This window comes from Pelobates fuscus, chromosome 2 (assembly GCF_036172605.1).
Source record: "Pelobates fuscus isolate aPelFus1 chromosome 2, aPelFus1.pri, whole genome shotgun sequence".
NCBI lineage: Eukaryota > Metazoa > Chordata > Amphibia > Anura > Pelobatidae > Pelobates > Pelobates fuscus.
In genome coordinates, this window is record NC_086318.1 from 61,725,948 (window position 1) to 61,750,590 (window position 24,643).

The following is a 24,643-nucleotide window of genomic DNA, read 5'->3' on the forward strand; positions in this document are numbered from 1 at the left end:
ACCACTCCTCTTCTTGAGCTGTATAAACTGGAGTCCATTGGGACAGTGGAGTTGGTATAAGAGCAGCTATATGCCCCACATACTCCTGTCTTCCTGATTCAGCAGCACGCTTAGCTGCACTATCTGCCATCCGATTTCCCTTGGTTACATCACCATCTCCTCTCAGATGCGCTCGACAATGTATGATACCGACTTCTTTCGGCTCCCACACTGCTTCCAATAGTTGTAGGATTTCAGCTGCGTACTTGATTTCTTTGCCTTCTGAATTCAGTAGTCCTCTTTCTTTATACAAAGCTCCGTGGGCATGAGTGGTTAAAAACGCATACTTAGAGTCCGTATAGATATTTACTCTTAAACCTTCAGCCAATTGTAACGCTCGTGTTAGTGCTATTAATTCTGCCTTTTGTGCTGATGTTCCTTTCGCCAGTGGCCGAGCTTCTATCACCTTGTCTATTGTTGTCACTGCATATCCTGCATAGCGGATCCCTTCTTTCACATAACTACTGCCGTCGGTGTAATATTGAACATCGGGGTTCTGGATGGGAAAATCACGAAGATCTGGTCTACTTGAAAATACTTCATCCATTACTTCCAAACAATCATGTTGACTTTCAGTAGGTTGCGGCAAAAGGGTAGCTGGATTTAAGGTGTTTACAGTCTCTAAATGCACTCTTGGGTTTTCACACAACATTGCTTGATACTTGGTCATACGGCTGTTACTAAACCAATGATTTCCTTTGTAATCCAACAACGTCTGTACTGCATGTGGGACTCGTACATAAAGTTCTTGACCCAGAGTGAGTTTATCGGCTTCAGCTACTAGCAGGGCGGCTGCAGCTACGGCTCTTAGACAAGGTGGAAGTCCGCTGGCCACTGCATCCAGTTGCTTAGACATGTAGGCAACAGGTCTTTGCCATGATCCCAAGTACTGTGTCAATACTCCCACAGCCATTCTTCTTTGCTCGTGTACATATAAGTAGAATGGTCGTGTGTGATCAGGTAGACCTAATGCTGGGGCACTCATCAAAGCCTTCTTCACATCTTCAAATGCCGTTTGCTGTTCTTGGGTCCATAAGAAGGGGTCGTGCTCTGTACCTTTGATGGCTGCGTACAGAGGTTTTGCCAGTATCGCATAGCTGGGAATCCATATCCTACAGAAGCCTGCTGCCCCCAAGAATTCTCGCACTTGTCTTCTATTCTTGGGTATTGGTATTTGGCAGACAGCTTCTTTTCTCTCTGGCCCCATAATCCTTTGACCTTCAGAGATATGGAATCCCAGATACTTGACAGTTGGCAAACACAACTGAGCCTTCTTCCTGGACACCTTGTATCCTGCCTTCCAGAGAATATGTAGTAGATAACAATACACATTCTCCTGGGATAGACTCGAAATCCAGTAGATCTTGACTTAGAGCTGAACCAAATAGGGTAGGTGAATTTTTAAACCCTTGGGGCAGTCTTGTCCAAGTCATTTGGCGTTTTGAGCCCGTTACAGCGTTCTCCCATTGGAAAGCGAAAATACATTGGCTTTCTGCGGCAATTCGGAGGCAAAAGAAGGCATCTTTGAGATCTAAGACTGTGAAGTAAGTAGCCCCGCCCGGAATTAAAGCAAGCAGGTTATATGGATTGGGTACAACTGGATGTATGCTAACAACCGCATCATTGACTGCTCTTAAGTCCTGTACAGGTCGATACTCATCTGTACCGGGCTTTTGAACAGGCAGCAATGGGGTGTTCCAGGGGGAAGTACAGAATTTTAGGATACCATACCGTATGAACTTATCCAGATAGGATTGGATGTTCTTCTTAGCCTTCTGCGGAATGTGATATTGTCTTAGGCTCACTGGATAAACCCCATGTTTCAGTTCAATTTTTATTGGTGGAATATTGCGGGCCAGTCCTGGTGGGTTGTTCTCTGCCCAAACTCCTGGTATGTTAAACAATGTCTCATCACTCCTAGGGTTTTGGCTAGTCAACACTGTATAAAGTCGCCACTCTTCTTCCTTTGGTACGGATAAAGTCATAATACCTGAAGGTCCATTAAACTTTAAGGATGTTGTTCCATTTGGTAGGAACGTAATCTGCGCTTGTAATTTTGATAGCATATCACGTCCCAGCAATTGGACTGGACATTCAGGCATATAAAGGAATTGGTGTTTTACTACGTGGCCTCCCAATGTACAGAGTCGACTTTTAAGAACCGGTTTTTCAGCACTTCTTCCAGTTTAAAAGATCGGTTGTGGTAAATGGGACATATACGAAGACTGGGTCAGCGTGTGCCATTTGACCTGCGGCATCGATATAAGCTGACCCGGGATTCAGACGAAGAGGCATCTGATAGTGCTTTAATTGTTGGGCATCAGTCAACTGTCGGGTTTGGATGGGGCTACGTAGAGAGGCGTCAGTCATGGGTTCCGGTCGGGGAGAGATAGGGTATGGGGATGTGGGAGGTCGGTTTTGGGAAAAGGTCGTAAATAAAACACTTCGAGCCGAGCTAGATGAAGCTTGACCGGAAGTCTGAAGTGGCGCCAAATCAGGATATTCGTTTCTAATGGGGGTGGATTCTGGTTCCGGAAGGGGAGATTTAGTACGAGGGGGGGTGGATCCTGTACTGGAGGAGGAAGCGGAAGTGGATGAGGGTAATGAGGGGAGGGGTGCAGGACTTCCTGCGTTTGCGTCACTTCTTCTTAACGGAAAGTAAGGGGGCGGCAAAGGGATCTCGGACTCAGGGGGCGTGTCCAAAATGGGCCTAACACCAGTCCTAGTGGACGAGCAAGTCCTAGCTACCATGAGGCGACACTGCTCCTCGTGGCATGTCTGGAGCCATTTTGGCGAGTCATTTACGGCCTGTCTCCAACAGTCAATATAAGGAAACTGGCCGTAAAGTTCAGGCCTACCCGATACAGCCACGTGTAAGCGCTGTACCAGAGTTGGATCCAAACTGCCACGTGGCGGCCATGCCGCAACCAAAGTAGGCCACTCCCTAGTACACAAAGTGACCAAACGTACAGGAGACATCTTTACCCCAAAATCACAAACTTTGAATCCCTTTTTAAAATTCTTAACCATACATCCTAAGGGATCCGGAATCGTTGACTGCGACGCACCCATACTTAACAATGGAACGTCGTCGACAACGAATACTATACACGCGTACTATTCAACAGTCACACCCGTTTCCTCTGGCAACAGCACCACGTGGTACGGTTACCAAGTGAAACGTACACAATAACAATAAACACTCAGGGAATTCCCGTACACACACAGCTGTTACACCAGTCACTATATAATCAATATTATGCCCTTTGGCGTAACTATACAGTCACCCACGCTATAATTCTCTATATACGAATTACCCGTCTATAACACACCCCAGTAACATCGTCTTTTACAAATAGCGGTTACAGTACGGTTAGCATAGGTCAAAGCACAAGTTAAGGTCACAATACAATTATTAGTGGTTATGGTGTTAAACATGCAATGGACGACAATGATTAGTACTTATTATATAATGTCAGTAAATATACAGGGTTATGGTACCGTGCACTATAATACAGCAACACACTATTAACACTCTCGCTAGACGGCTGAGCTCGCGCTATCTAACAAGATATACACTTTACTAAAACAATCGTTAACACATTTACAATTCCCAACTAAACTATTGGCCAGTACCTTGAATGGACTACCTAAAACTATATACACCCGTTTTGGTTAGCCACACTGCCCAATCACCACATATATAGCGAGCTAGAGAACCGAATTTACACAGGCGCCTCTTAGTCGCACTATCAAAAGTCTAGTGGGTTCCAAATTTACACGCCTTCCCACTTAGCCCAGATAGGATGAGAACTAGCGAACCGAATTTACACAGGCGCCGCTTAGTCTCCCGGTCCCTCCGACCTAGCGAACGTAATATACACCCTAGAACGCTAGTCTAGACAAGACACCGGTGTCCGGCTAGGGCTATTTACACCAGGACCCCGCCTGACTAACCAAATCAAACGGTCTGACTAAAGAGCGTTCGATTGAGCGGTGCGCCTTCGCTCCTTCCCTCCGACAGAGGGGGCAGATACACAGATTCAAAACCCCTTTGGGCCTACCGCACAATCGGTATACCCCTAGTGGGTCCTGCCGTCTAAAACAGCAGTTGTCTTACCTCCTCGTTCCTGAACCTGAGTTCACACTCATCGACGGGGACACCCCAGCACTTCTCACGTAGAGGCCGATGATCTCCTGGACAACAGACCAGTGGCGCCGAGACGAAGGGAGGTCCACGCAGAAGTTCAGGGGTGCAGCCGTAGAGAACGTGGGCAAAGATAGACCGTCTCACGCCTCTGCCTCTCAGCTACCGTTGAACGATGAGCTTCCCGGCCAATGCACCAAATGATACCGGAGAAACTGACGGAAGCCAAGCACAGAGAGATGGACACAGGTTTCTTCAGGAAGGAAGAGATTCTTTATTGGATCACCGATCGGGACTCAGAGGGACTAGCGTCACCAAAATACAGCAAAGTCTGAGTACTGAATACATAGAGTACATTCCTTATATAGCACTGTAGCTCCTCCCACAATTAACTACACCCACACATACCCTTAACCTATTTAATAAATAGAGTCTAAACTCATCCATCCGGTCTAACCACGTGGCTCATCTGATACAAAGGAGAGGGACGCGTAATTCCAGTTCTTACATTCCTGCACCTGGTCAGTACAGTGATAACAGTATCTTAGCTACGTGTACTACAAACACATATACATACATATGCCTTGTGGCAATCTTAGCCTGCTAAACTTGTATTTTACTGGAATTACATCACAATACTAACACACATACACTCACACACAAACACACACATTCTCAAACACACTCATACATAAATTTATTTATAGTTTTTTTTTTTTTTTAGGCCCACCTAGCCTCCCTACCTTTGGAGTCTCTCCTTGGGGTCTAGTTCAGTTGCTCTGATATTCATGCTCTTCCAGCAAATCTCTCTCATGGCATCAACATAGGGCACGTGATGAAGCAGTGCTCGAAGAGCATGAAGACCAGAACTCCCTCACTACCCGTCTACAGCGCCCCTGGATGCAGAACGTTTTGGCACAGTAGACATATGCCGTCTGGTTAAGCAGGTGCCTACTCTGCCTTAACACATAGCCACCCACCTTGTGGGTGCCCTAAGGTGGCCAGCTGGCCCCGTGACTAGCGGAACACGGAGGGCCTGGTCGCACTCGTGACCTTAGCGACCCCTGTTGTTCCTTTACTATGCTGCTTTAATGGTCAGCCCTTGACAAGGAAGCAAGCTCTGAGCTCTCTTCGCCCGGCTGGGTTAAGGAAATTACAGCTGCACACTGCTGACCAGTTCAGTACTGGGGACCTACCTAAACCCCCTGTAATGGGGGACAGCTTGTCAGCTCTGCCAGGAATGATTTGTTCAAGGATCACTGTCATTATATTCAATATTTACATTTTATATTCCATTATAATACATGATCTCTTTTTTTCTAAATCATATGTGTTGTAATTTGTGAAGAAATCACTTGCCTGCCTTTCCCACCGTCCCTTTCTGAAAGCCATCGATATGTGCCTTGGGGCCAGACTGTCAGTTTTTAAAAGTAAACTGCAACAAAAAAAATGACATTGACAAACCTGCTTGTAAATTAAATAGGGAAACCAGCTTAGCTTGTTTAAGGGACATAATTACTGTGTGTAGCTATATTCTGCTCGTAAAATGTCTCCGGAATAAATTTAACTTTTCTTTGGCTATTGAAATACAGCACAGAGTTTTTTTCAGTAAAATATTTAATATCTTCCGACCCCACTGATGTAGAATTATTAAAAATCTTTATTGTACTTGTATTGAATTATTGTACTAACTCCATTTTAACTTCATACAGTGACAAATCCTCCATTTTGTCCTCATAACCTGACTTCTTCATTCCTCCATTTTGTCCTCATAACCTAACTTCTCCATTTTAAAACTACATTACATGACAGAATTTCCCAGCACATCTAACAATGGACAAAGACTGTATTTTCTATAAAGACATGACTAACTCAGGAACTGCTGACTTTCCCCTAACTCGCAACATAGTATAATTTGAAGGCCATGAGAACACAGTAGTAATGAAATGTTCTATTCATAAGAGACTGTGGTGGAATCTCGGTAAAAATAAATTTAGTAGGCCGAGATTACCACGTGGCATGTGTACGTGCATATGCTGACGTATCGATCAGTTGGTTGCACGAGGCAAGATACGATCAGTAGTGTACGGAGCATGTGCAAGAATACAGGATGTAGTATTCCCCCTCCTCCATTGTGCTGGACAAGCCATGCGGTCAAACAGGAAGTTAATTCTTATTTGTGTTGATTGGTTAAGAGAATGTGCGGGTGGAGCTTAATATGGGAGGAGTTATGTGCCTATATAAGGAGCCTGCACTATTGTCCGGGGCTCAGAATTTGCTGTATTTTGGTGACGTTAGTCCCTCTGAGTCCCGATCGGTGATCCAATAAAGAATCTCTTCCTTCCTGAAGAAACCTGTGTCCATCTCTCTGTGCTTGGCTTCCGTCAGTTTCTCTGGTATCATTTGGTGCATTGGCCGGGAAGCTCATCGTTCAACGGTAGCTGAGAGGCAGAGGCGTGAGACGGTCTATCTTTGCCCACGTTCTCTACGGCTGCACCCCTGAACTTCTGCGTGGACCTCCCTTCGTCTCGGCGCCACTGGTCTGTTGTCCAGGAGATCATCGGCCTCTACGTGAGAAGTGCTGGGGTGTCCCCGTCGATGAGTGTGAACTCAGGTTCAGGAACGAGGAGGTAAGACAACTGCTGTTTTAGACGGCAGGACCCACTAGGGGTATACCGATTGTGCGGTAGGCCCAAAGGGGTTTGAATCTGTGTATCTGCCCCCTCTGTCGGAGGGAAGGAGCGAAGGCGCACCGCTCGATCGAACGCTCTTTAGTCAGACCGTTTGATTTTGTTAGTCAGGCGGGGTCCTGGTGTAAATAGCCCTAGCCGGACACCGGTGTCTTGTCTAGACTAGCGTTCTAGGGTGTATATTACGTTCGCTAGGTCGGAGGGACCGGGAGACTAAGCGGCGCCTGTGTAAATTCGGTTCGCTAGCTCTCAACCTATCTAGGCTAAGTGGGAAGGCCTGTAAATTTGGAACCCACTAGACTTTTGATAGTGCGACTAAGAGGCGCCTGTGTAAATTCGGTTCTCTAGCTCGCTATATGTGGTGATTGGGCAGTGTGGCTAACCAAAACGGGTGTATATAGTTTTAGGTAGTCCATTCAAGGTACTGGCCAATAGTTTAGTTGGGAATTGTAAATGTGTTAACGATTGTTTAGTAAAGTGTATATCTTGTTAGATAGCGCGAGCTCAGCCGTCTAGCGAGAGTGTTAATAGTGTGTTGCTGTATTATAGTGCACGGTACCATAACCCTGTATATTTACTGACACTGTATATAAGTACTAATCATTGTCGTCCATTGCATGTTTAACACCATAACCACTAATAATTGTATTGTGACCTTAACTTGTGCTCTGACCTATGCTAACCGTACTGTAACCGCTATTTGTAAAAGACGATGTTACTGGGGTGTGTTATAGACGGGTAATTCGTATATAGAGAATTATAGCGTGGGTGACTGTATAGTTACGCCAAAGGGCATAATATTGATTATATAGTGACTGGTGTAACAGCTGTGTGTGTACAGGAATTCCCTGAGTGTTTATTGTGTTATTGTGTACGTTTCACTTGGTAACCGTACCACGTGGTGCTGTTGCCAGAGGAAACGGGTGTGACTGTTGAATAGTACGCGTGTGTAGTATTCGTTGTCGACGACGTTCCATTGTTAAGTATGGGTGCGTCGCAGTCAACGATTCCGGATCCCTTAGGTTGTATGGTGAAGAATTTTAAAAAGGGATTCAAAACTTGTGATTTTGGGGTTAAAATGTCTCCTGTACGTTTGGTCACTTTGTGTACTAGGGAGTGGCCTACTTTGGTTGCGTCATGGCCGCCACGTGGCAGTTTGGATCCAACTCTGGTACAGCGCTTACACGTGGCTGTATCAGGTAGGCCTGAACTTTACGGCCAGTTTCCTTATATTGATTGTTGGAGACAGGCCGTAAATGACTCGCCAAAATGGCTCCGGACATGCCACGAGGAGCAGTGTCGCCTCATGGTAGCTAGGACTTGTTCGTCCACTAGGACTGGTGTTAGGCCCATTTTGGACACGCCCCCTGAGTCCGAGATCCCTTTGCCGCCCCCTTACTTTCCGTTAAGAGGAAGTGACGCAAACGCAGGAAGTCCTGCAACCCTCCCCTCATTACCCCCATCCACTTCCGCTTCCTCCTCCAGTACAGGATCCACCCCCCCTCGTACTAAATCTCCCCTTCCGGAATCAGAACCAACCCCCATTAAAAACGAATATCCTGATTTGGCGCCACTTCAGACTTCCGGTCAAGCTTCATCTAGCTCGGCTCGAAGTGTTTTATTTACAACCTTTTCCCAAAACCAAGCTCCCACATCCCCATACCCTATTTCTCCCCGACTGGAACCTATGACTGACGTCCCTCCACGTAGCCCCATACAGACCCGACAGTTGACAGGTGCCCAACAATTAAAACACTATCAGATGCCTCTTCGTCTGAATCCTGGGCCAGCCTATATCGATGCCGCAGGCCAAATGGCACATGCTGACCCAGTCTTTGTATATGTCCCATTCACGACAACCGATCTCTTAAATTGGAAGACCCACAATTCCTCGTATACTGAGAAACCACAAGCTATGACTGATCTGTTCACCTCAATAGTACAGACACATAACCCGACATGGGCTGATTGCCAGCAGTTATTAATGACTTTATTCAACAATGAGGAAAGGACAAGGATTAATCAAGCAGCCATTAAGGCACTAGAGGATAAAGCCCGTACTTTGAACCAAGCTAATCCAGCAGCATGGGCCGCAACACATTATCCCAACACCGATCCCGATTGGAATGTAAATGGTGCTGATATGGTTCAACTCAGAGCCTATAGAGACGCTATAATTGCTGGCATTATAGCCGGAGGAAAGAAAGCTATTAACATGTCGAAGACAGTTGAGGTGATTCAGAAAAGCGATGAAGCGCCCAGTGTCTTTTATGACCGATTATTGGAGGCATACCGCTTGTATACCACCTTTAATCCGGAAGACGCAGATAATTCCCGAATGGTGAACTCCGCCTTTGTCAGCCAAGCTTACGGAGATATTAAGCGCAAGCTACAAAAGTTAGAAGGGTTTGCAGGTATGTCAATCACCCAACTAATGGAGGTAGCGAATAAGGTTTATATGAATAGGGAAACAGAAAGTAAGAAAGAGGAAGAGCGCAAGATGCGTAAAAAGGCTGATATGCTAGCGGTAGCGATCGCAGGCGTAGATAGACGGGGCCCAGATAGAGGCGATAGTAGATGGAGTAGGGAGCCCTTGAGTAGGAATCAATGCGTGTATTGCAAGGAAGAAGGGCATTGGAGGAACGAATGTCCGCAAAGAGAGCAGTACGAGAGAGACCAACCCAGGGCAGGCTACGGAAACTTTAGAGGCAGAGCGAGAGGTAGAGGAGGCCCCGGAGGGAGTAATGGTAATAGAGGGAGTAATGGGAACAGAGGAAGTGTTAGGGAAGACAGGTATATTCCAGCAGCGCAAAGGTCCCGCGATAGAGAAGGCAGGGACTTCGTAGGATTGGCTGACACGGTCATGGAGGACTATTGATACCGACCGGGCTCCATCCCCCTTGGTCGAGCGGAGCCTATGGTCGATGTATCAATAGGGGGAAAAAGGAGTGCGTTCATGATCGACACTGGTGCTGAACATTCAGTGGTGACTAATCTAGTTGCTCCTCCATCTGGAAGGACTATTACTGTGATAGGAGCAACTGGAAGAAGTGCTGAAAAACCGGTTCTTAAAAGTCGACTCTGTACATTGGGAGGCCACGTAGTAAAACATCAATTCCTTTATATGCCTGAATGTCCAGTCCAATTGCTGGGACGTGATATGCTATCAAAATTACAAGCGCAGATTACGTTCCTACCAAATGGAACAACATCTTTAAAGTTTAATGGACCTTCAGGTATCATGACATTATCCGTACCAAAGGAAGAAGAGTGGCGACTTTATACAGTGTTGACTAGCCAAAACCCTAGGAGTGATGAGACATTATTTAACATACCAGGAGTTTGGGCAGAGAACAACCCACCAGGACTGGCCCGCAATATTCCACCTATAAAAATTGAACTAAAACTTGGGGTTTATCCAGTGAGCCTAAGACAATACCACATCCCGCAGAAGGCTAAGAAGAACATCCAATCCTATCTGGATAAGTTCATACGGTATGGTATCCTAAAATTCTGTACTTCCCCCTGGAACACCCCATTGCTGCCTGTTCAAAAGCCCGGTACAGATGAGTATCGACCTGTGCAGGACTTGAGAGCAGTCAATGATGCGGTTGTTAGTATACATCCAGTTGTACCCAATCCATATAACCTGCTTGCTTTAATTCCGGGCGGGGCTACCTACTTTACAGTCTTAGACCTCAAAGATGCCTTCTTTTGCCTCCGAATTGCCGCAGAAAGTCAATGTATTTTCGCTTTCCAATGGGAGAACGCTGTAACGGGCTCAAAACGCCAGATGACTTGGACAAGACTGCCCCAAGGGTTTAAAAATTCACCTACCCTATTTGGTTCAGCCCTAAGTCAAGATCTACTGGATTTCGAGTCCATCCCAGGAGAGTGTGTATTGTTACAATATGTAGATGACTTGTTGATAGCAGCAGTTACAAAAGAAATCTGTCAGCAAGCAACGCACGATCTACTACACATTCTCTGGAAGGCAGGATACAAGGTGTCTAGAAAGAAGGCTCAGTTGTGTTTGCCAACTGTCAAATAGCTGGGATTCCATATCTCTGAAGGTCAAAGAATTATGGGGCCAGAGAGAAAAGAAGCTGTCTGCCAAATACCAATACCCAAGAATAGAAGACAAGTGCGAGAATTCTTGGGGGCAGCAGGCTTCTGTAGGATATGGATTCCCAGCTATGCGATACTGGCAAAACCTCTGTACGCAGCTATCAAAGGTACAGAGCACGACCCCTTCTTATGGACCCAAGAACAGCAAACGGCATTTGAAGATGTGAAGAAGGCTTTGATGAGTGCCCCAGCATTAGGTCTACCTGATCACACACGACCATTCTACCTGTATGTACACGAGCAAAGAAGAATGGCTGTGGGAGTATTGACACAGTACTTGGGATCATGGCAAAGACCTGTTGCCTACATGTCTAAGCAATTGGATGCAGTGGCCAGCGGACTTCCACCTTGTCTAAGAGCCGTAGCTGCAGCCGCCCTGCTAGTAGCTGAAGCCGATAAACTCACTCTGGGTCAAGAACTTTATGTACGAGTCCCACATGCAGTACAGACGTTGTTGGATTACAAAGGAAATCATTGGTTTAGTAACAGCCGTATGACCAAGTATCAAGCAATGTTGTGTGAAAACCCCAGAGTGCATTTAGAGACCGTAAACACCTTAAATCCAGCTACCCTCTTGCCACAACCTACTGAAAGTCAACATGATTGTTTGGAAGTAATGGATGAAGTATTCTCAAGTAGACCAGATCTTCGTGATTTTCCCATCCAGAACCCCGATGTTCAATATTATACCGACGGCAGTAGTTATGTGAAAGAAGGGATCCGCTATGCAGGATATGCAGTGACAACAATAGACAAGGTGATAGAAGCTCGGCCACTGGCGAAAGGAACATCAGCACAAAAGGCAGAATTAATAGCACTAACACGAGCGTTACAATTGGCTGAAGGTTTAAGAGTGAATATCTATACGGACTCTAAGTATGCGTTTTTAACCACTCATGCCCATGGAGCTTTGTATAAAGAAAGAGGACTACTGAATTCAGAAGGCAAAGAAATCAAATACGCAGCTGAAATCCTACAACTATTGGAAGCAGTGTGGGAGCCGAAAGAAGTCGGTATCATACATTGTCGAGCGCATCTGAGAGGAGATGGTGATGTAACCAAGGGAAATCGGATGGCAGATAGTGCAGCCAAGCGTGCTGCTGAATCAGGGAGACAGGAGTATGTGGGGCATATAGCTGCTCTTATACCAACTCCACTGTCCCAATGGACTCCAGTTTATACAGCTCAAGAAGAGGAGCGGTTAAAGACTGAACCAGGAAAGTATTTGGAGAACAAGCGGTATCTGCTAGAAGATGGAAGAATAGTCATACCAGCATCACTAGCGGTAGAAATTGTCCAAAATTATCACAACGGGACACATTCTGGGAGAGACAGTACAGAAGAATCTCTCAGAAAACATTTCTACATACCAAGATTGTCCAACTTGACTCAGGCCATTGTACGAAGATGTGTAACGTATGCTAAAAATAATGCAAGACAAGGACCAGTAAAGCCGCCAGGAGTCCAGTTTATGGGGGGACTCCCCATGTCCGATCTACAAATAGACTTTACAGTGATGCCTAAATCGGGTGGACATCGTTACCTGCTGGTAATTGTGTGCACCTATTCAGGCTGGGTAGAAGCATGTCCTACTCGTACAGAGAAAGCAGGAGAAGTTGTGAGATTCCTGCTACGAGAAATAATACCCCGATATGGACTACCCTGTTCTATAGGATCGGACAATGGTCCAGCTTTTGTTCATCAGTGCCTACAACAACTGACTCATATGCTTGGTATAAAGTGGAGGCTTCATACTGCATATAGACCCCAGAGTTCTGGTAAGGTAGAGAGAATGAATAGAACTATTAAGAACCAGTTGGCTAAAATGTGTCAGGAAACCCAACTTAAGTGGAACGTTCTCTTACCCATAGCTTTATTGCGAATCCGCAGTACCCCTACCAGAAGGATGGGCCTCTCCCCTTTTGAAATTATGTATGGGCGACCACCTCCCGTACTTGGTAACTTAAGGGGGGATTTGAGTCAGTTGGGAGAAGGAATTACCCGGCAGCAGGTTGTAGAGTTGGGTAAGACTATGGAGGAGGTACAGAAATGGGTACAAGATAGATTACCTGTGAATATTTATCCCCCTGTTCATAGTTATCATCCAGGAGATCAAGTGTGGATTAAAGAGTGGAATAATGTACCGTTAGGGCCCAAGTGGAGAGGTCCTTATGTTGTTCTTTTGTCTACCCCTACAGCGATAAAAGTAGCCGAAGTGACTCCGTGGATACATCACTCCAGGGTTAAACCAGCAGCAGTCGATTCTTGGCAAGTTACAGCAGATCCAGAGAATCCCTGCAAGATCCGGTTAAAACGCACTACTCAGTCGGAGTAACGAGGAATCGTGTGGATTACAAATTTTATTGTTACAGGGATTTGGTGCGTGAGTGAGAAGGCCATAATAAAGCCTGTCCGCCCACCGACGTATAGTTTATAAGCCAGGGAAAGTCTCGAAGGGACTCCTGTGAAGACAAGCAGAACTCCATTCCCTGCAGCCCTCACATCCTGGAAGCTGAGGTGCCTTCGCACGGACGAAGACTGAGGATGACGGCGAAAGATGTGCTTTTGATAGTGTTTATTTATATGTGTTTTTATATTCAGGAAGGTAGAGGTACCGACACTCCTAGCTGTGAGGTATGCATTAAGACTACGAGAACAGGTAACCATATTTCCCAAACCCTAATTTGGCATTCACAATACGAGTGTAAAGGAGATGTATCGAGATGTAGATACTTAAATATAGACTATAGTGTGTGCCATTTAGGAGTAGGAGAACCTAAGTGCTTCAGTCCGGAGTATCAACCTCGTACAATTTGGTTGACTCTCAGGAATGGAGATCCTCAGGGGACCCTAATTAATAAGACGGTGTTAGAATCCGTACATTCTTCGGGTGTTCTGCTATTTGATGCGTGTAAAGCGATATCGAGTGGTAGAAAGCCGTGGAATGTATGTGGGGATCTTAGATGGGAGAGGACGTATGGGTCTAATGATAAATATATTTGTCCCAGTAGTAAAAATAAATATGTAAGTCCTAGATGCCCAAATAAAGACTATAACTTTTGCCCATATTGGTCTTGTGTGGGGTGGGCGACTTGGGGACAGACAGTAGATAAAGACATGATAGTGACTAAGTTGCCGACTAGCCCATATTGTAAGTCTATGGAATGTAATCCCATCCATATACTTATAAATAACCCCGATAAGTTCTTAGACAAATATGGCAATTTATTTGGGTTTCAGATATACGGGACGGGTTTAGATCCTGGGACATTATTGTTTATAGGGATAGAGACTGATACGGTATCCTCCCAAACTCATCAAGTATACCATTCCTTTTATGAAGAGATGAGTATAGATAATAAGATCCCCCATAATGCTAAAAACCTGTTCATCGATTTAGCCGAAAGTATTGCCGGTAGTCTTAATGTTACCAACTGCTATGTGTGTGGAGGTACTAACATGGGAGACCAATGGCCTTGGGAAGCAAAGGAGGTAATGTCCGGTTCTGAGGCAGTTGACCAACTAATATCTACACAAGCCGATTATCATATGAGTGTTAGAGGTAAATCTGAGTGGAGATTAAAGACCTCCATCATAGGTTATGTTTGCATAGCAAGGAAAGGAATAATGTATAATACTTCTGTAGGAGAATTAACTTGTCTAGGGCAAAAAGCTTATGATGATGATACTAAAAATACAACTTGGTGGTCGGCTTCAAATGTCTCAGAACCATCTAACCCGTTTGCTAGATACGCCAATTTAAAGGATGTGTGGTTTGATTTATCCATCACATCTACCTGGAGAGCCCCAGCAAATTTGTACTGGATCTGTGGTAAGAAAGCCTATTCGGAGTTGCCACAGGACTGGGAAGGGGCATGTGTGTTGGGTATGCTCAAACCATCCTTCTTCTTGTTACCGATTGAAACAGGTGAGACTTTAGGTGTTAAAGTGTATGATGTGAATCATAGGAAGAAAAGGGGACCCATAGAGATAGGCACCTGGGAAGATAATGAATGGCCTCCCCAGCGTATCATAGATTATTATGGGCCAGCCACGTGGGCTGAGGATGGTACCTTTGGTTACAGAACCCCTATTTATATGCTCAACCGTATTATAAGATTACAGGCGGTGGTTGAGATTATCACCAACGAGACATCACAAGCGCTCAATCTTCTAGCGAAGCATAACACCAGGATGAGGACGGCAGTCTACCAAAATAGATTAGCCTTGGATTACCTTTTGGCAGTAGAGGGAGGTGTATGTGGGAAGTTTAACCTGAGCAATTGCTGTCTTCAAATAGATGACGAAGGGCAAGCAATAGCTGAGCTTACTAGCCATATGGTTAAACTAGCGCATGTGCCTACTCAGGTATGGAAAGGGTATAATCCAAGTAGTTGGTTCGGTAGCTGGTATGAGTGGTTTGGAGGGCTTAAGGCAGTGGTAGGTGGAGTCCTACTGATTTTAATGTTGTGTCTACTCCTGCCGTGTCTTATACCCTTAGTAGTCAGGTCTGTGCAAAGCCTGATAGAAAATATAGCAGAGAGGAAGGCTGCTGCACAGATAATGGCGATTTATAAGTATAAGGCTCTAGATCAGGGAGAACCAATGCAGGAAGATGAGTGTTGAAGATTCACATCATAAGATAAGTCTGGTCTGGTTCATGGTAACTTGCGGTGTATGCAAACCAAGGTTAAGTGATGCCTCAAGTAATTGTGAAATATCAAGAGGCATCAAAGGGGGGAATGTGGTGGAATCTCGGTAAAAATAAATTTAGTAGGCCGAGATTACCACGTGGCATGTGTACGTGCATATGCTGACGTATCGATCAGTTGGTTGCACGAGGCAAGATACGATCAGTAGTGTACGGAGCATGTGCAAGAATACAGGATGTAGTATTCCCCCTCCTCCATTGTGCTGGACAAGCCATGCGGTCAAACAGGAAGTTAATTCTTATTTGTGTTGATTGGTTAAGAGAATGTGCGGGTGGAGCTTAATATGGGAGGAGTTATGTGCCTATATAAGGAGCCTGCACTATTGTCCGGGGCTCAGAATTTGCTGTATTTTGGTGACGTTAGTCCCTCTGAGTCCCGATCGGTGATCCAATAAAGAATCTCTTCCTTCCTGAAGAAACCTGTGTCCATCTCTCTGTGCTTGGCTTCCGTCAGTTTCTCCGGTATCAAGACCTTGCACCTGGCCACGAGATCTGAGATCACTGACCGTGTAAAATGACGCTCCGGACCCCCTTGTCCCCACCCGTGTCCAAAAGAATACCACCTCTTGGTGGGTGGGCACGGGACTAACCACTTAGTTTTTGAGCCAATTAATTATACTGATAGGTGGACACTAATTCAGACACTTAACAATTAACCCAATTAATGATGTTTATTCACTAATATATTGATAATCAATGATGACGTAAAATGCCTCTTAAAAGGGCCTGCGCGCCCGCTTTGCTTCACTTGCCAATAAATTTTCTCGAAGTTATTTTAACCTGAACTCCGTGTGTCAGACTTAATTACTTCAGCGTATATACGCAATTCAATTTTATTAATTTGGACAGGAACAGATAGACATTTAAACATTTTGGTTTACTGCTAAAAAGTACCATAACACCAGCTCCTTCATCACTCTCTTAAAGATGTTATGATTTCACTTTTCCTTCGATAAATCATTACGGCATTGATCATGAATACATACTAATTTATTGTTGTATGTACCTTCCTGGATTTACAATGTACTATGTGACTGTATTTTCAATTAAATAGAAATGTGAATGTCTTGTATGGCGTATGTGTCTCTTCTATAAATAATAATGGAGTCTAACCGTATTCTGGGTGCACCCATCGCTGCCACCTTGCACTGCGCAGGGCCCCAAAAGGATGGATGTTCCATATAAGTGGGTCAATCTCATAAGAGCAGTTAGGAGGTTGTTACAGAGTAATTTCTGCCAAAAAAGAAGCACTCAAATAGTGGTAGTCTTACAGAATGTATGATCATACATAACCAAGAGTGGAATGAGTGTGTGGGCCTTGAGGGGCATTGCTAGGAAAGTGACTCAATGTCAATAATGGGTGAGACTTGCCTGTTTGGTGACCCCCAGTCTACAGGATGGAGAATGGAGAGCACTGCTGAAGCACTCTTTGCAAGAAAATGGTGCAAAAGGAGCATAATGCAGGATTATTCACTAATAGGTAAAAAAAAAAAGCAAATTGTTTAAAAGCATGAAAAAAGGTTCAAAAAAGCCCTATGCCGCTTAAGGGTAGCCTATATGGTGGTGGCCAGTGTTTGCTAGCTGGCTGCTATGGTTAACTACCCCAAAACAGGATAAGGGTCAACTATACTGTAATAGAATGTATCACCGGAACTCAGAGTGGCTGGGCTTAACATATGAAAAGGTATATTATATAGTATACAGAGGGACGAGAGTAAATCGAGAAAGACCAATGTCAAGGATTTAAAAAAAAAAAAAAAAAATTCGGATAAATGAGTAAACAGAGCCAAGATCAAGGATTCCAGATATCAGAGTAATCAAAAGTCAAAACCAAAATAACACACTACACGTCAATACACACTCTCAGATAACAGGCGAGGAGGAGTGGTCAGAATGGCAATAAATATCATTGCCATATAAACCCCAGTTATTACACTAATAGCCAGCACTATGGGTGTAACACTAGGACCCCCTCTGTAATAAGTAGTCCACACTTGCCAACCATTAGTGGGTTTAGGAGAGGACATTCACATTTTTCCAATCTTTAAAATTAGAATGTTTCAAATCGCTCCCCCTGCTTGCCACTGTTATTTTACAGGCAGTGGCTGATCAGTCACGGAGGTTTGAAGTTTAGTAGATATTCCCCAACATGTCTCATGGCTTTATAGCAATATGATGAACATATTGACCCCCATAGGCTTATTTAAAAAAACAAAAAAAAAACTTTTTTAAATGTGGCAGTGGGCTAGCAAGCACTGGCCAGCTGCTAGATGGGATCGTATACCTAGTTGCCCCACGGGCTACTAGTACGTTTGAGGTACACTCTGGAGTGTAGGGCCAGCTGATCGCTCTCAACTAATGAACTAAGCCCTGCACTGCCAGGTAAAGCACTCTCCTGGTGGCTGCAGTGGAGGCAGGGAGCGGTCTAAAAAGATTTTACTACTTACACTGGTGGTAAGCCAGGTTGATCCAGGAACCATAACCACTATGGCGCACTGCAGTGGTTATAGTGTTCCTTTAAGGACAGTTGATGCAAATAGTACCTGTTGCCTACAAATTGAACTCTCAGCGATCTAGGGCAGAGCAGGACATGTATGTCAAAGTGCTGCCCTAATATTAGAGGAACCATAGCCCTAGCATTAAAGATTTGACGTGCAGCCTTTTACGAACGATTGCTGCACTTACAGAGATTAGTGGGCAGTGTCATAAGGGTGTCATCGACGTGCCCGGGACTGGAGTGCCAGGCTGGCTAATGTCAATTCTGTGCAACGTTGATAGCACAGAATGACTGACGGCCATTGGCTGCGGCATCAGCGGACGCTCTTCGGGAGCGCATAACTGGACCATCATGGAGCCTCGGAGCCCAGCTGGGACCCAAGTAAGGGGGCAGTCCGCTGCTAGATATGCCCCATTACTGGGGAACTGAGCCAGGGTACTCCTGGCACCATGACAGCTTGTCTAATCACTATGTGAGTGGATGACAGAGACCTGACCTGATTGTACCTGCTGCAGGGCAGCACTGAGAGCTTTATACTGTATAGGGGACAGCTCCACAGGGTGTGTGAGCTCAGTCCTCCCTGTAGGTGGCGCTGTGTTGCGGCCAGAATCCCAGGTCTCGGTGTGACGTGCAGTGGGCGTGTCCTGGGTCTGCCGTGCGGCTGGCAGTCAGTCAGTCAGTCACCATGGTGCAGGCCTGGTACATGGATGGCAGCACGGAGGATCAGAGGAAACCTCACCGATTAGAGCCAGACCGGCCCGTTACCGAACAACAGCTCAGCGAGCTGGGAGTGCACGCATTCAAAGTGAGTGTCTTATATAGTGTGTGCAGCGCGCTCATATAATACCGGGAGACAGACTGACACACTCACACACTCTCTCCTCTCTCTCTCTCTCTCTCTCTCTCTCTCTCCTTCTCTCTCTCCTTCTCTCTCTCCTTCTCTCCTTCTCTCTCCTTCTCTCCTTCTCTCCCCTTCTCTACCCTTCTCTCCCCTTCTCTCCCCTTCTCTCCCCTTCTCTCTCTCTCTCTTCTCTCTCCTTCTCTCTCTCTCTCTTCTCTCTCCTTCTCTCTCTCTCCCCTCCTTCTCTCTCCCCTTCTCTCTCCCCTTCTCTCTCCCCTTCTCTCTCCCTCTCTCTTCTCTTCCTCTTCTCTCTCCTTCTCTCTCTCCTTTTCGCTCTCTCTCTCTCCTTCTCTCTCTCCTTTTCGCGCTCGCTCTCTCTCTCTCTCTTTCTCTCTTTTATAAAAATGTTTACTTGTTTGTTTGCCTGCTGTCAATCATTAAGGGCCAAACATATCAATTTATTAAAACTTTAGACTTGGAAAGAGTATTAAAATCACTGTAATATGAGACTTTACCTTTAACCCCTTAAAGGGACACTCCAGGCACCCAGACCACTTCTGCTCATTGGAGTGGTCTGGGTGCCAACTCCCACTACCCTTAACCCTGCAAGTGTAATTATTGCAGTTTTTCATAAACTGCAATAATTATCTTGCAGGGTTAACTCCTCCTCTAGTGGCTGTCTACTAGACAGCCACTAGAGGTCACTTCCTAGTTTCTAGCACAGGTTTCCTGTGCTAGAGCGTCGCTGGACGTCCTCACGCTGTGTGAGGACCTCCAGCGTCGCTCAAAACCCCATAGGAAAGCATTGAAATGATTTTTCAATGCTTTCCTATGGGGAGACGTAATGCGCATGCGCGGCATTTCTGCGCATGCGCATTAGGTCTCCTCGGCCGACGTAACCACAAGGAGGAGCGTCGCGGAGGCGGAGACAGCGGCGAGGGACATCGCCGCTGCCTCAGGTAAGTCACTGAAGGGGTTTTCACCCCTTCAGTAACCGGGGATTGGAGGGTGGGAGGGAGAGGGACCCTCCAGTGCCAGAAAAACGGATTGTTTTTCTGGCACTGGAGTTTCCCTTTAACCCCTTAAGGACAGAGCTTCAGAAGCTTGTCTTTCACTTAATGACACAAGCATTTTTTGCATTTTTTTGCTGTTTGCGTTCAACTGCAATTTGCAATTTACTAATTTATTGCACCGACGCATATTATATACAGTTTTTTAAAGGACAGAAAGTGCTTTAATTTGATGTAACATATATTTACATAAATGCTTATTTATTACTAAAAAATACAGAAAAATGCAAAAAAAAATGAAAAATCTTGATTATTTTTTTTAACAGTTTTTGCAATAATAATGTGTGCACAATTAGTGCAGGTTAAGGAAAGTAATTAAAAATAAATTCATTTAGTTGTTCTGATTTACAGAATATATAATGTGTCTGGGCTTTTAAGTTTTTTTTGGTAGTTACAGGTCACAAAGCACAAGGAGTAAAATAAACTTTTAATGTGGAGCGATTTTAGAATTTGGTATGTTTGTCTTGTAAGCCATAAAAGAAAACAAAATTGCCACACAAAAGTATATATTTATATAAAGTAGACACCACAGGCTATTTACCTAAGGTTGTTTTGACACTTTCTATGTAGCCATTTTACCGCCAACCTCTGCTAAATATTGGAGTAAAATTGTGTTTTTTGGGGGTTTTCGCACACAAACTTATAACAAAGAACTTCTCATGTGTATTTTGTAAAGTTGGTGTGTGCTATTCCTGTACAAAGTTTTATTTTGTGTTCAGTTACTTCTGCTGAGTACAACGGTACCCCCATTGTATGTCTTTGGCACTATTTTGTGAAGCTACAGTGCCATATAGGAGACCTGTCCTTGTCAGTATTCACAGTAGAATTTTGAGAGACGGATTTAATGAGCCTATGCTTCCATTTGGGGTATTATAACAGTTTGACTGTTCAAAAAAACCCCACAAAGGCCTACCATTTGTAAAAGTAGACACTCCAGGGTATCTCATAAGGTGCATATTGTGCCTTAACATGCCCCCATTTTTTTACCATTACATGCCAAAGTATGTGGTAAAAAATAATTTTGTGCATTTTTTACATACGGATTGCATTTTTGCTGGGCATTTTTGTATATTTCATATGTGCCACTAAGTTCAAACCCCCCAAATTATGCTCAGCTAAGTCTTCTGAGTAAAAGGACACCCCCATTGTTTGTCTATGGCACTATTTCGTGAAGCTACAGTGCCATACAGGAGACCTGTCCTTTTCAGTATTCACAGTAGAATTTTGAGAGACGGATTTAATGAGCCTATGCTTCCATTTGGGGTATTATAACAGTTTGACTGTTCAAAAAAAAAACCACAAAGGCCTACCATTTGTAAAAGTAGACACTCCAGGGTATATCATAAGGTGCATATTGTGCCTTAGCATGCCCCCATTTTTTCACCAATATATGCCAAAGTATGTGGTAAATAATAATTTGGGGCATTTTTTTTACATACGGATTGCATTTTTGCTGGGCATTTTGTATATTTCATATGTGCCACTAAGTTCAAAACCTCCAAATTATGCTCAGCTAAGTCTTCTGAGTAAAAAGACATCCCCAATGAATGTCTTTGGCACTATTTTGTGAAGCTACAGTGCCATATTGGAGACCAAGCCATATCAGTTTTTACAGAACTTTGGATTTTGACGCTGGGCCTATGTGCACTTTCCAAGCATCTTCGCAGGTTTTAAATTCAAACTACCCCACAAAGGCCTACCATTTCTTAAAGTAGACACCCCAGGGTATTTCAAAAGGCATATTTTGAACCTTAGCGTGGGATCATTTTTCCGCTAGCTTGTACCAGGTGTAGTGGTAATAAGCGTTTTTTCTGCCTTTTTGACACACAAAGTGAGTTTGCACAGTATATTTTGCAAACCTTATGTGTGCTACGACTGTATACCGTATATACTCGAGTATAAGCCGAGTTTTTCAGCACATTTTTTGTGCTGAAAAACCCCAACTCGGCTTATACTCGAGTAAGAATCTGTATTATGGCAATTTGCATCCGCCGGTCCGTTCAGCTCTTCTGTCAGCTCACAGTGTAAATCTCGCGAGAGCCGCGGCTCTCGCGAGATTTACACTGGGAGCTGACCGAGGTGCTGAACGGACCGGCGGAGGAGGAGAGAGCTGACAGGAGCTGCAGGAAAGGTAAGTAACATCTCTCTGCAGCCCCCACAGCCCCCTCCTACACAGTGCCCATCCACTGGACCACCAGGGAAGGAGAGCCCCCCTCCCTGGCCAGCTAGCAAGCAGGGAGGGGGGAAAATTTTTTATATATATTAATAATAATAAAATGCCCACCCCCCACCAAGGCTCTGCATCACACTCTGCATTACACACACACATACACACACTGCACTCATACACACACACTGCACTCATAAACACACACACACACACACACTGCATTCATACACACACACACACACTGCATTCATACACACACACACACACTGCATTCATACACACACACACACTGCATTCATACACACACACACTGCACTCATACACACACTGCACTCATACACACACTGCACTCATACACACACTGCACTCATACACACACTGCACTCATACACACACTGCACTCATACACACACTGCACTCATACACACACTGCACTCATACACACACTGCACTCATACACACTGCACTCATACACACTGCACTCATACACACTGCACTCATACACACTGCACTCATACACACTGCACTCATACACACTGCACTCATACACACTGCACTCATACACACTGCACTCATACACACTGCACTCATACACACTGCACTCATACACACACACTGCACTCATACACACACACACTGCATTCATACACACACTGCATTCATACACACACACACTGCACTCATACACACACACACTGCACTCATACACACACACACTGCACTCATACACACACACACTGCACTCATACACACACACACTGCATTCATACACACACACACTGCATTCATACACACACACACTGCACTCATACACACACACACTGCACTCATACACACAGTGCATTCTCATACACACACTGCACTCATACACACACTGCATTCATTATATACACACACTGTAAATAAATATTCAATTAATATAATTTTTTTAGGATCTAATTTTATTTAGAAATTTACCAGCAGCTGCTGCATTTCCCACCCTAGTCTTATACTCGAGTCAATAAGTTTTCTCAGTTTTTTGGGGTAAAATTAGGGGCCTCGGCTTATATTCGGGTCGGCTTATACTCGAGTATATACGGTAATACTTCATATGTTGCTCAGCTATGTCAGCTGAGTACAAAAATACCCCCGTATGTACCTCTGCCAGGTATATGTGGACATCAGAGGGGCACATTTGGGACATAGTCATTCCAGTTTTTTTCAAACTTTACATTTTTACACTGTGCCCATGTCCCATAGTTAGAGTATTTTACCAGGCTATATAATTCAAACTACCCCACAAAGGCATACCATTTCTTAAAGAAGACATCCCAGGGTATTTCAAAAGGCATATTTTGAACCTTAGCGTGGGATCATTTTTCCGCTAGCTTGTACCAGGTGTAGTGGTAATAAGCGTTTTTTCTGCCTTTTTGACACACAAAGTGAGTTTGCACAGTATATTTTGCAAACCTTATGTGTACCACCACTCTATAATACTTTATATGTTGCTCAGCTATGTCGGCTGAGTACAAAAATACCCCCGTATTTACCTTTGCCAGGTAAATGTGGATATCGGAGGGGCACATTTGGGACACAGCCATTCCATTTTTTTCAAACTTTACATATTTACGCTGTGCCCATGTCCCATTTTAGAGTATTATACGAGGCTATATAATCCAAATACCCCATAAAGCCATACCATTTCTTAAAGAAGACATCCCAGGGTATTTCAAAAGGCATATTTTGAACCTTAGCGTGGGATCATTTTTCCGCTAGCTTGTACCAGGTGTAGTGGTAATGAGCGTTATTAAATGTATTTTTTAACTTTTTAAAACTTTTTTTACTTTTTAAAACTATTTTTTAAACTTTTGTTATGCTTATTAATTTTTTTAAAGTTTCTTAAACTTTCGTAAAACTTTTTTTTACAGATTTAACATTTTTCTAACCTTTTTTTTATTTACTGTTAACCCCTAACTAGCAGTAAGCAGCACTAACAGTAAATTCCCCATTTTCCCATAACTCCCACCCACCCCAGCTAGCAAAATATTTAATTATACAATATTTAAATTAGTTAATTAAATAAATTTAACCCCTGAGGGTTAAAAAATAAATAAAAGTTAATCGTCAGGGGTTAAAAAAAATTAGATCACAGTATAATACTGTGATCTGTATTTTGATCACTGTAGGCAGTGATCGACTGGCAGGGAAGGGGTTAATTTTTATTGGGACTGGGTAAAGGGTTTATTTTTTAAAATTTTTTACTTAAACGTTATTAAAACTTTTTTTAACTTAATTTTTTTACTTTTTAAAGCTTATTTTAAAACTTTTTTTAACGTTAACCCCTAGTTAGCCTAACACTAAATCCCCTAAT

At 44.2% G+C, this 24,643-nt stretch overlaps 1 protein-coding gene across 1 annotated transcript in view; it reads left to right on the forward strand.

The window, feature by feature from the left end:
- The first annotated feature begins 18,861 nt into the window (after positions 1–18,861).
- ADI1 (acireductone dioxygenase 1) overlaps positions 18,862–24,643 on the forward strand; it is a 48,795-nt gene continuing 43,013 nt past the window's right edge. The window contains exon 1 of the mRNA XM_063440888.1: positions 18,862–19,017. Coding sequence (XP_063296958.1) covers positions 18,898–19,017 — 120 coding nt within the window. The 5' untranslated portion in view covers positions 18,862–18,897. The remainder of the gene's footprint in view (positions 19,018–24,643) is intronic.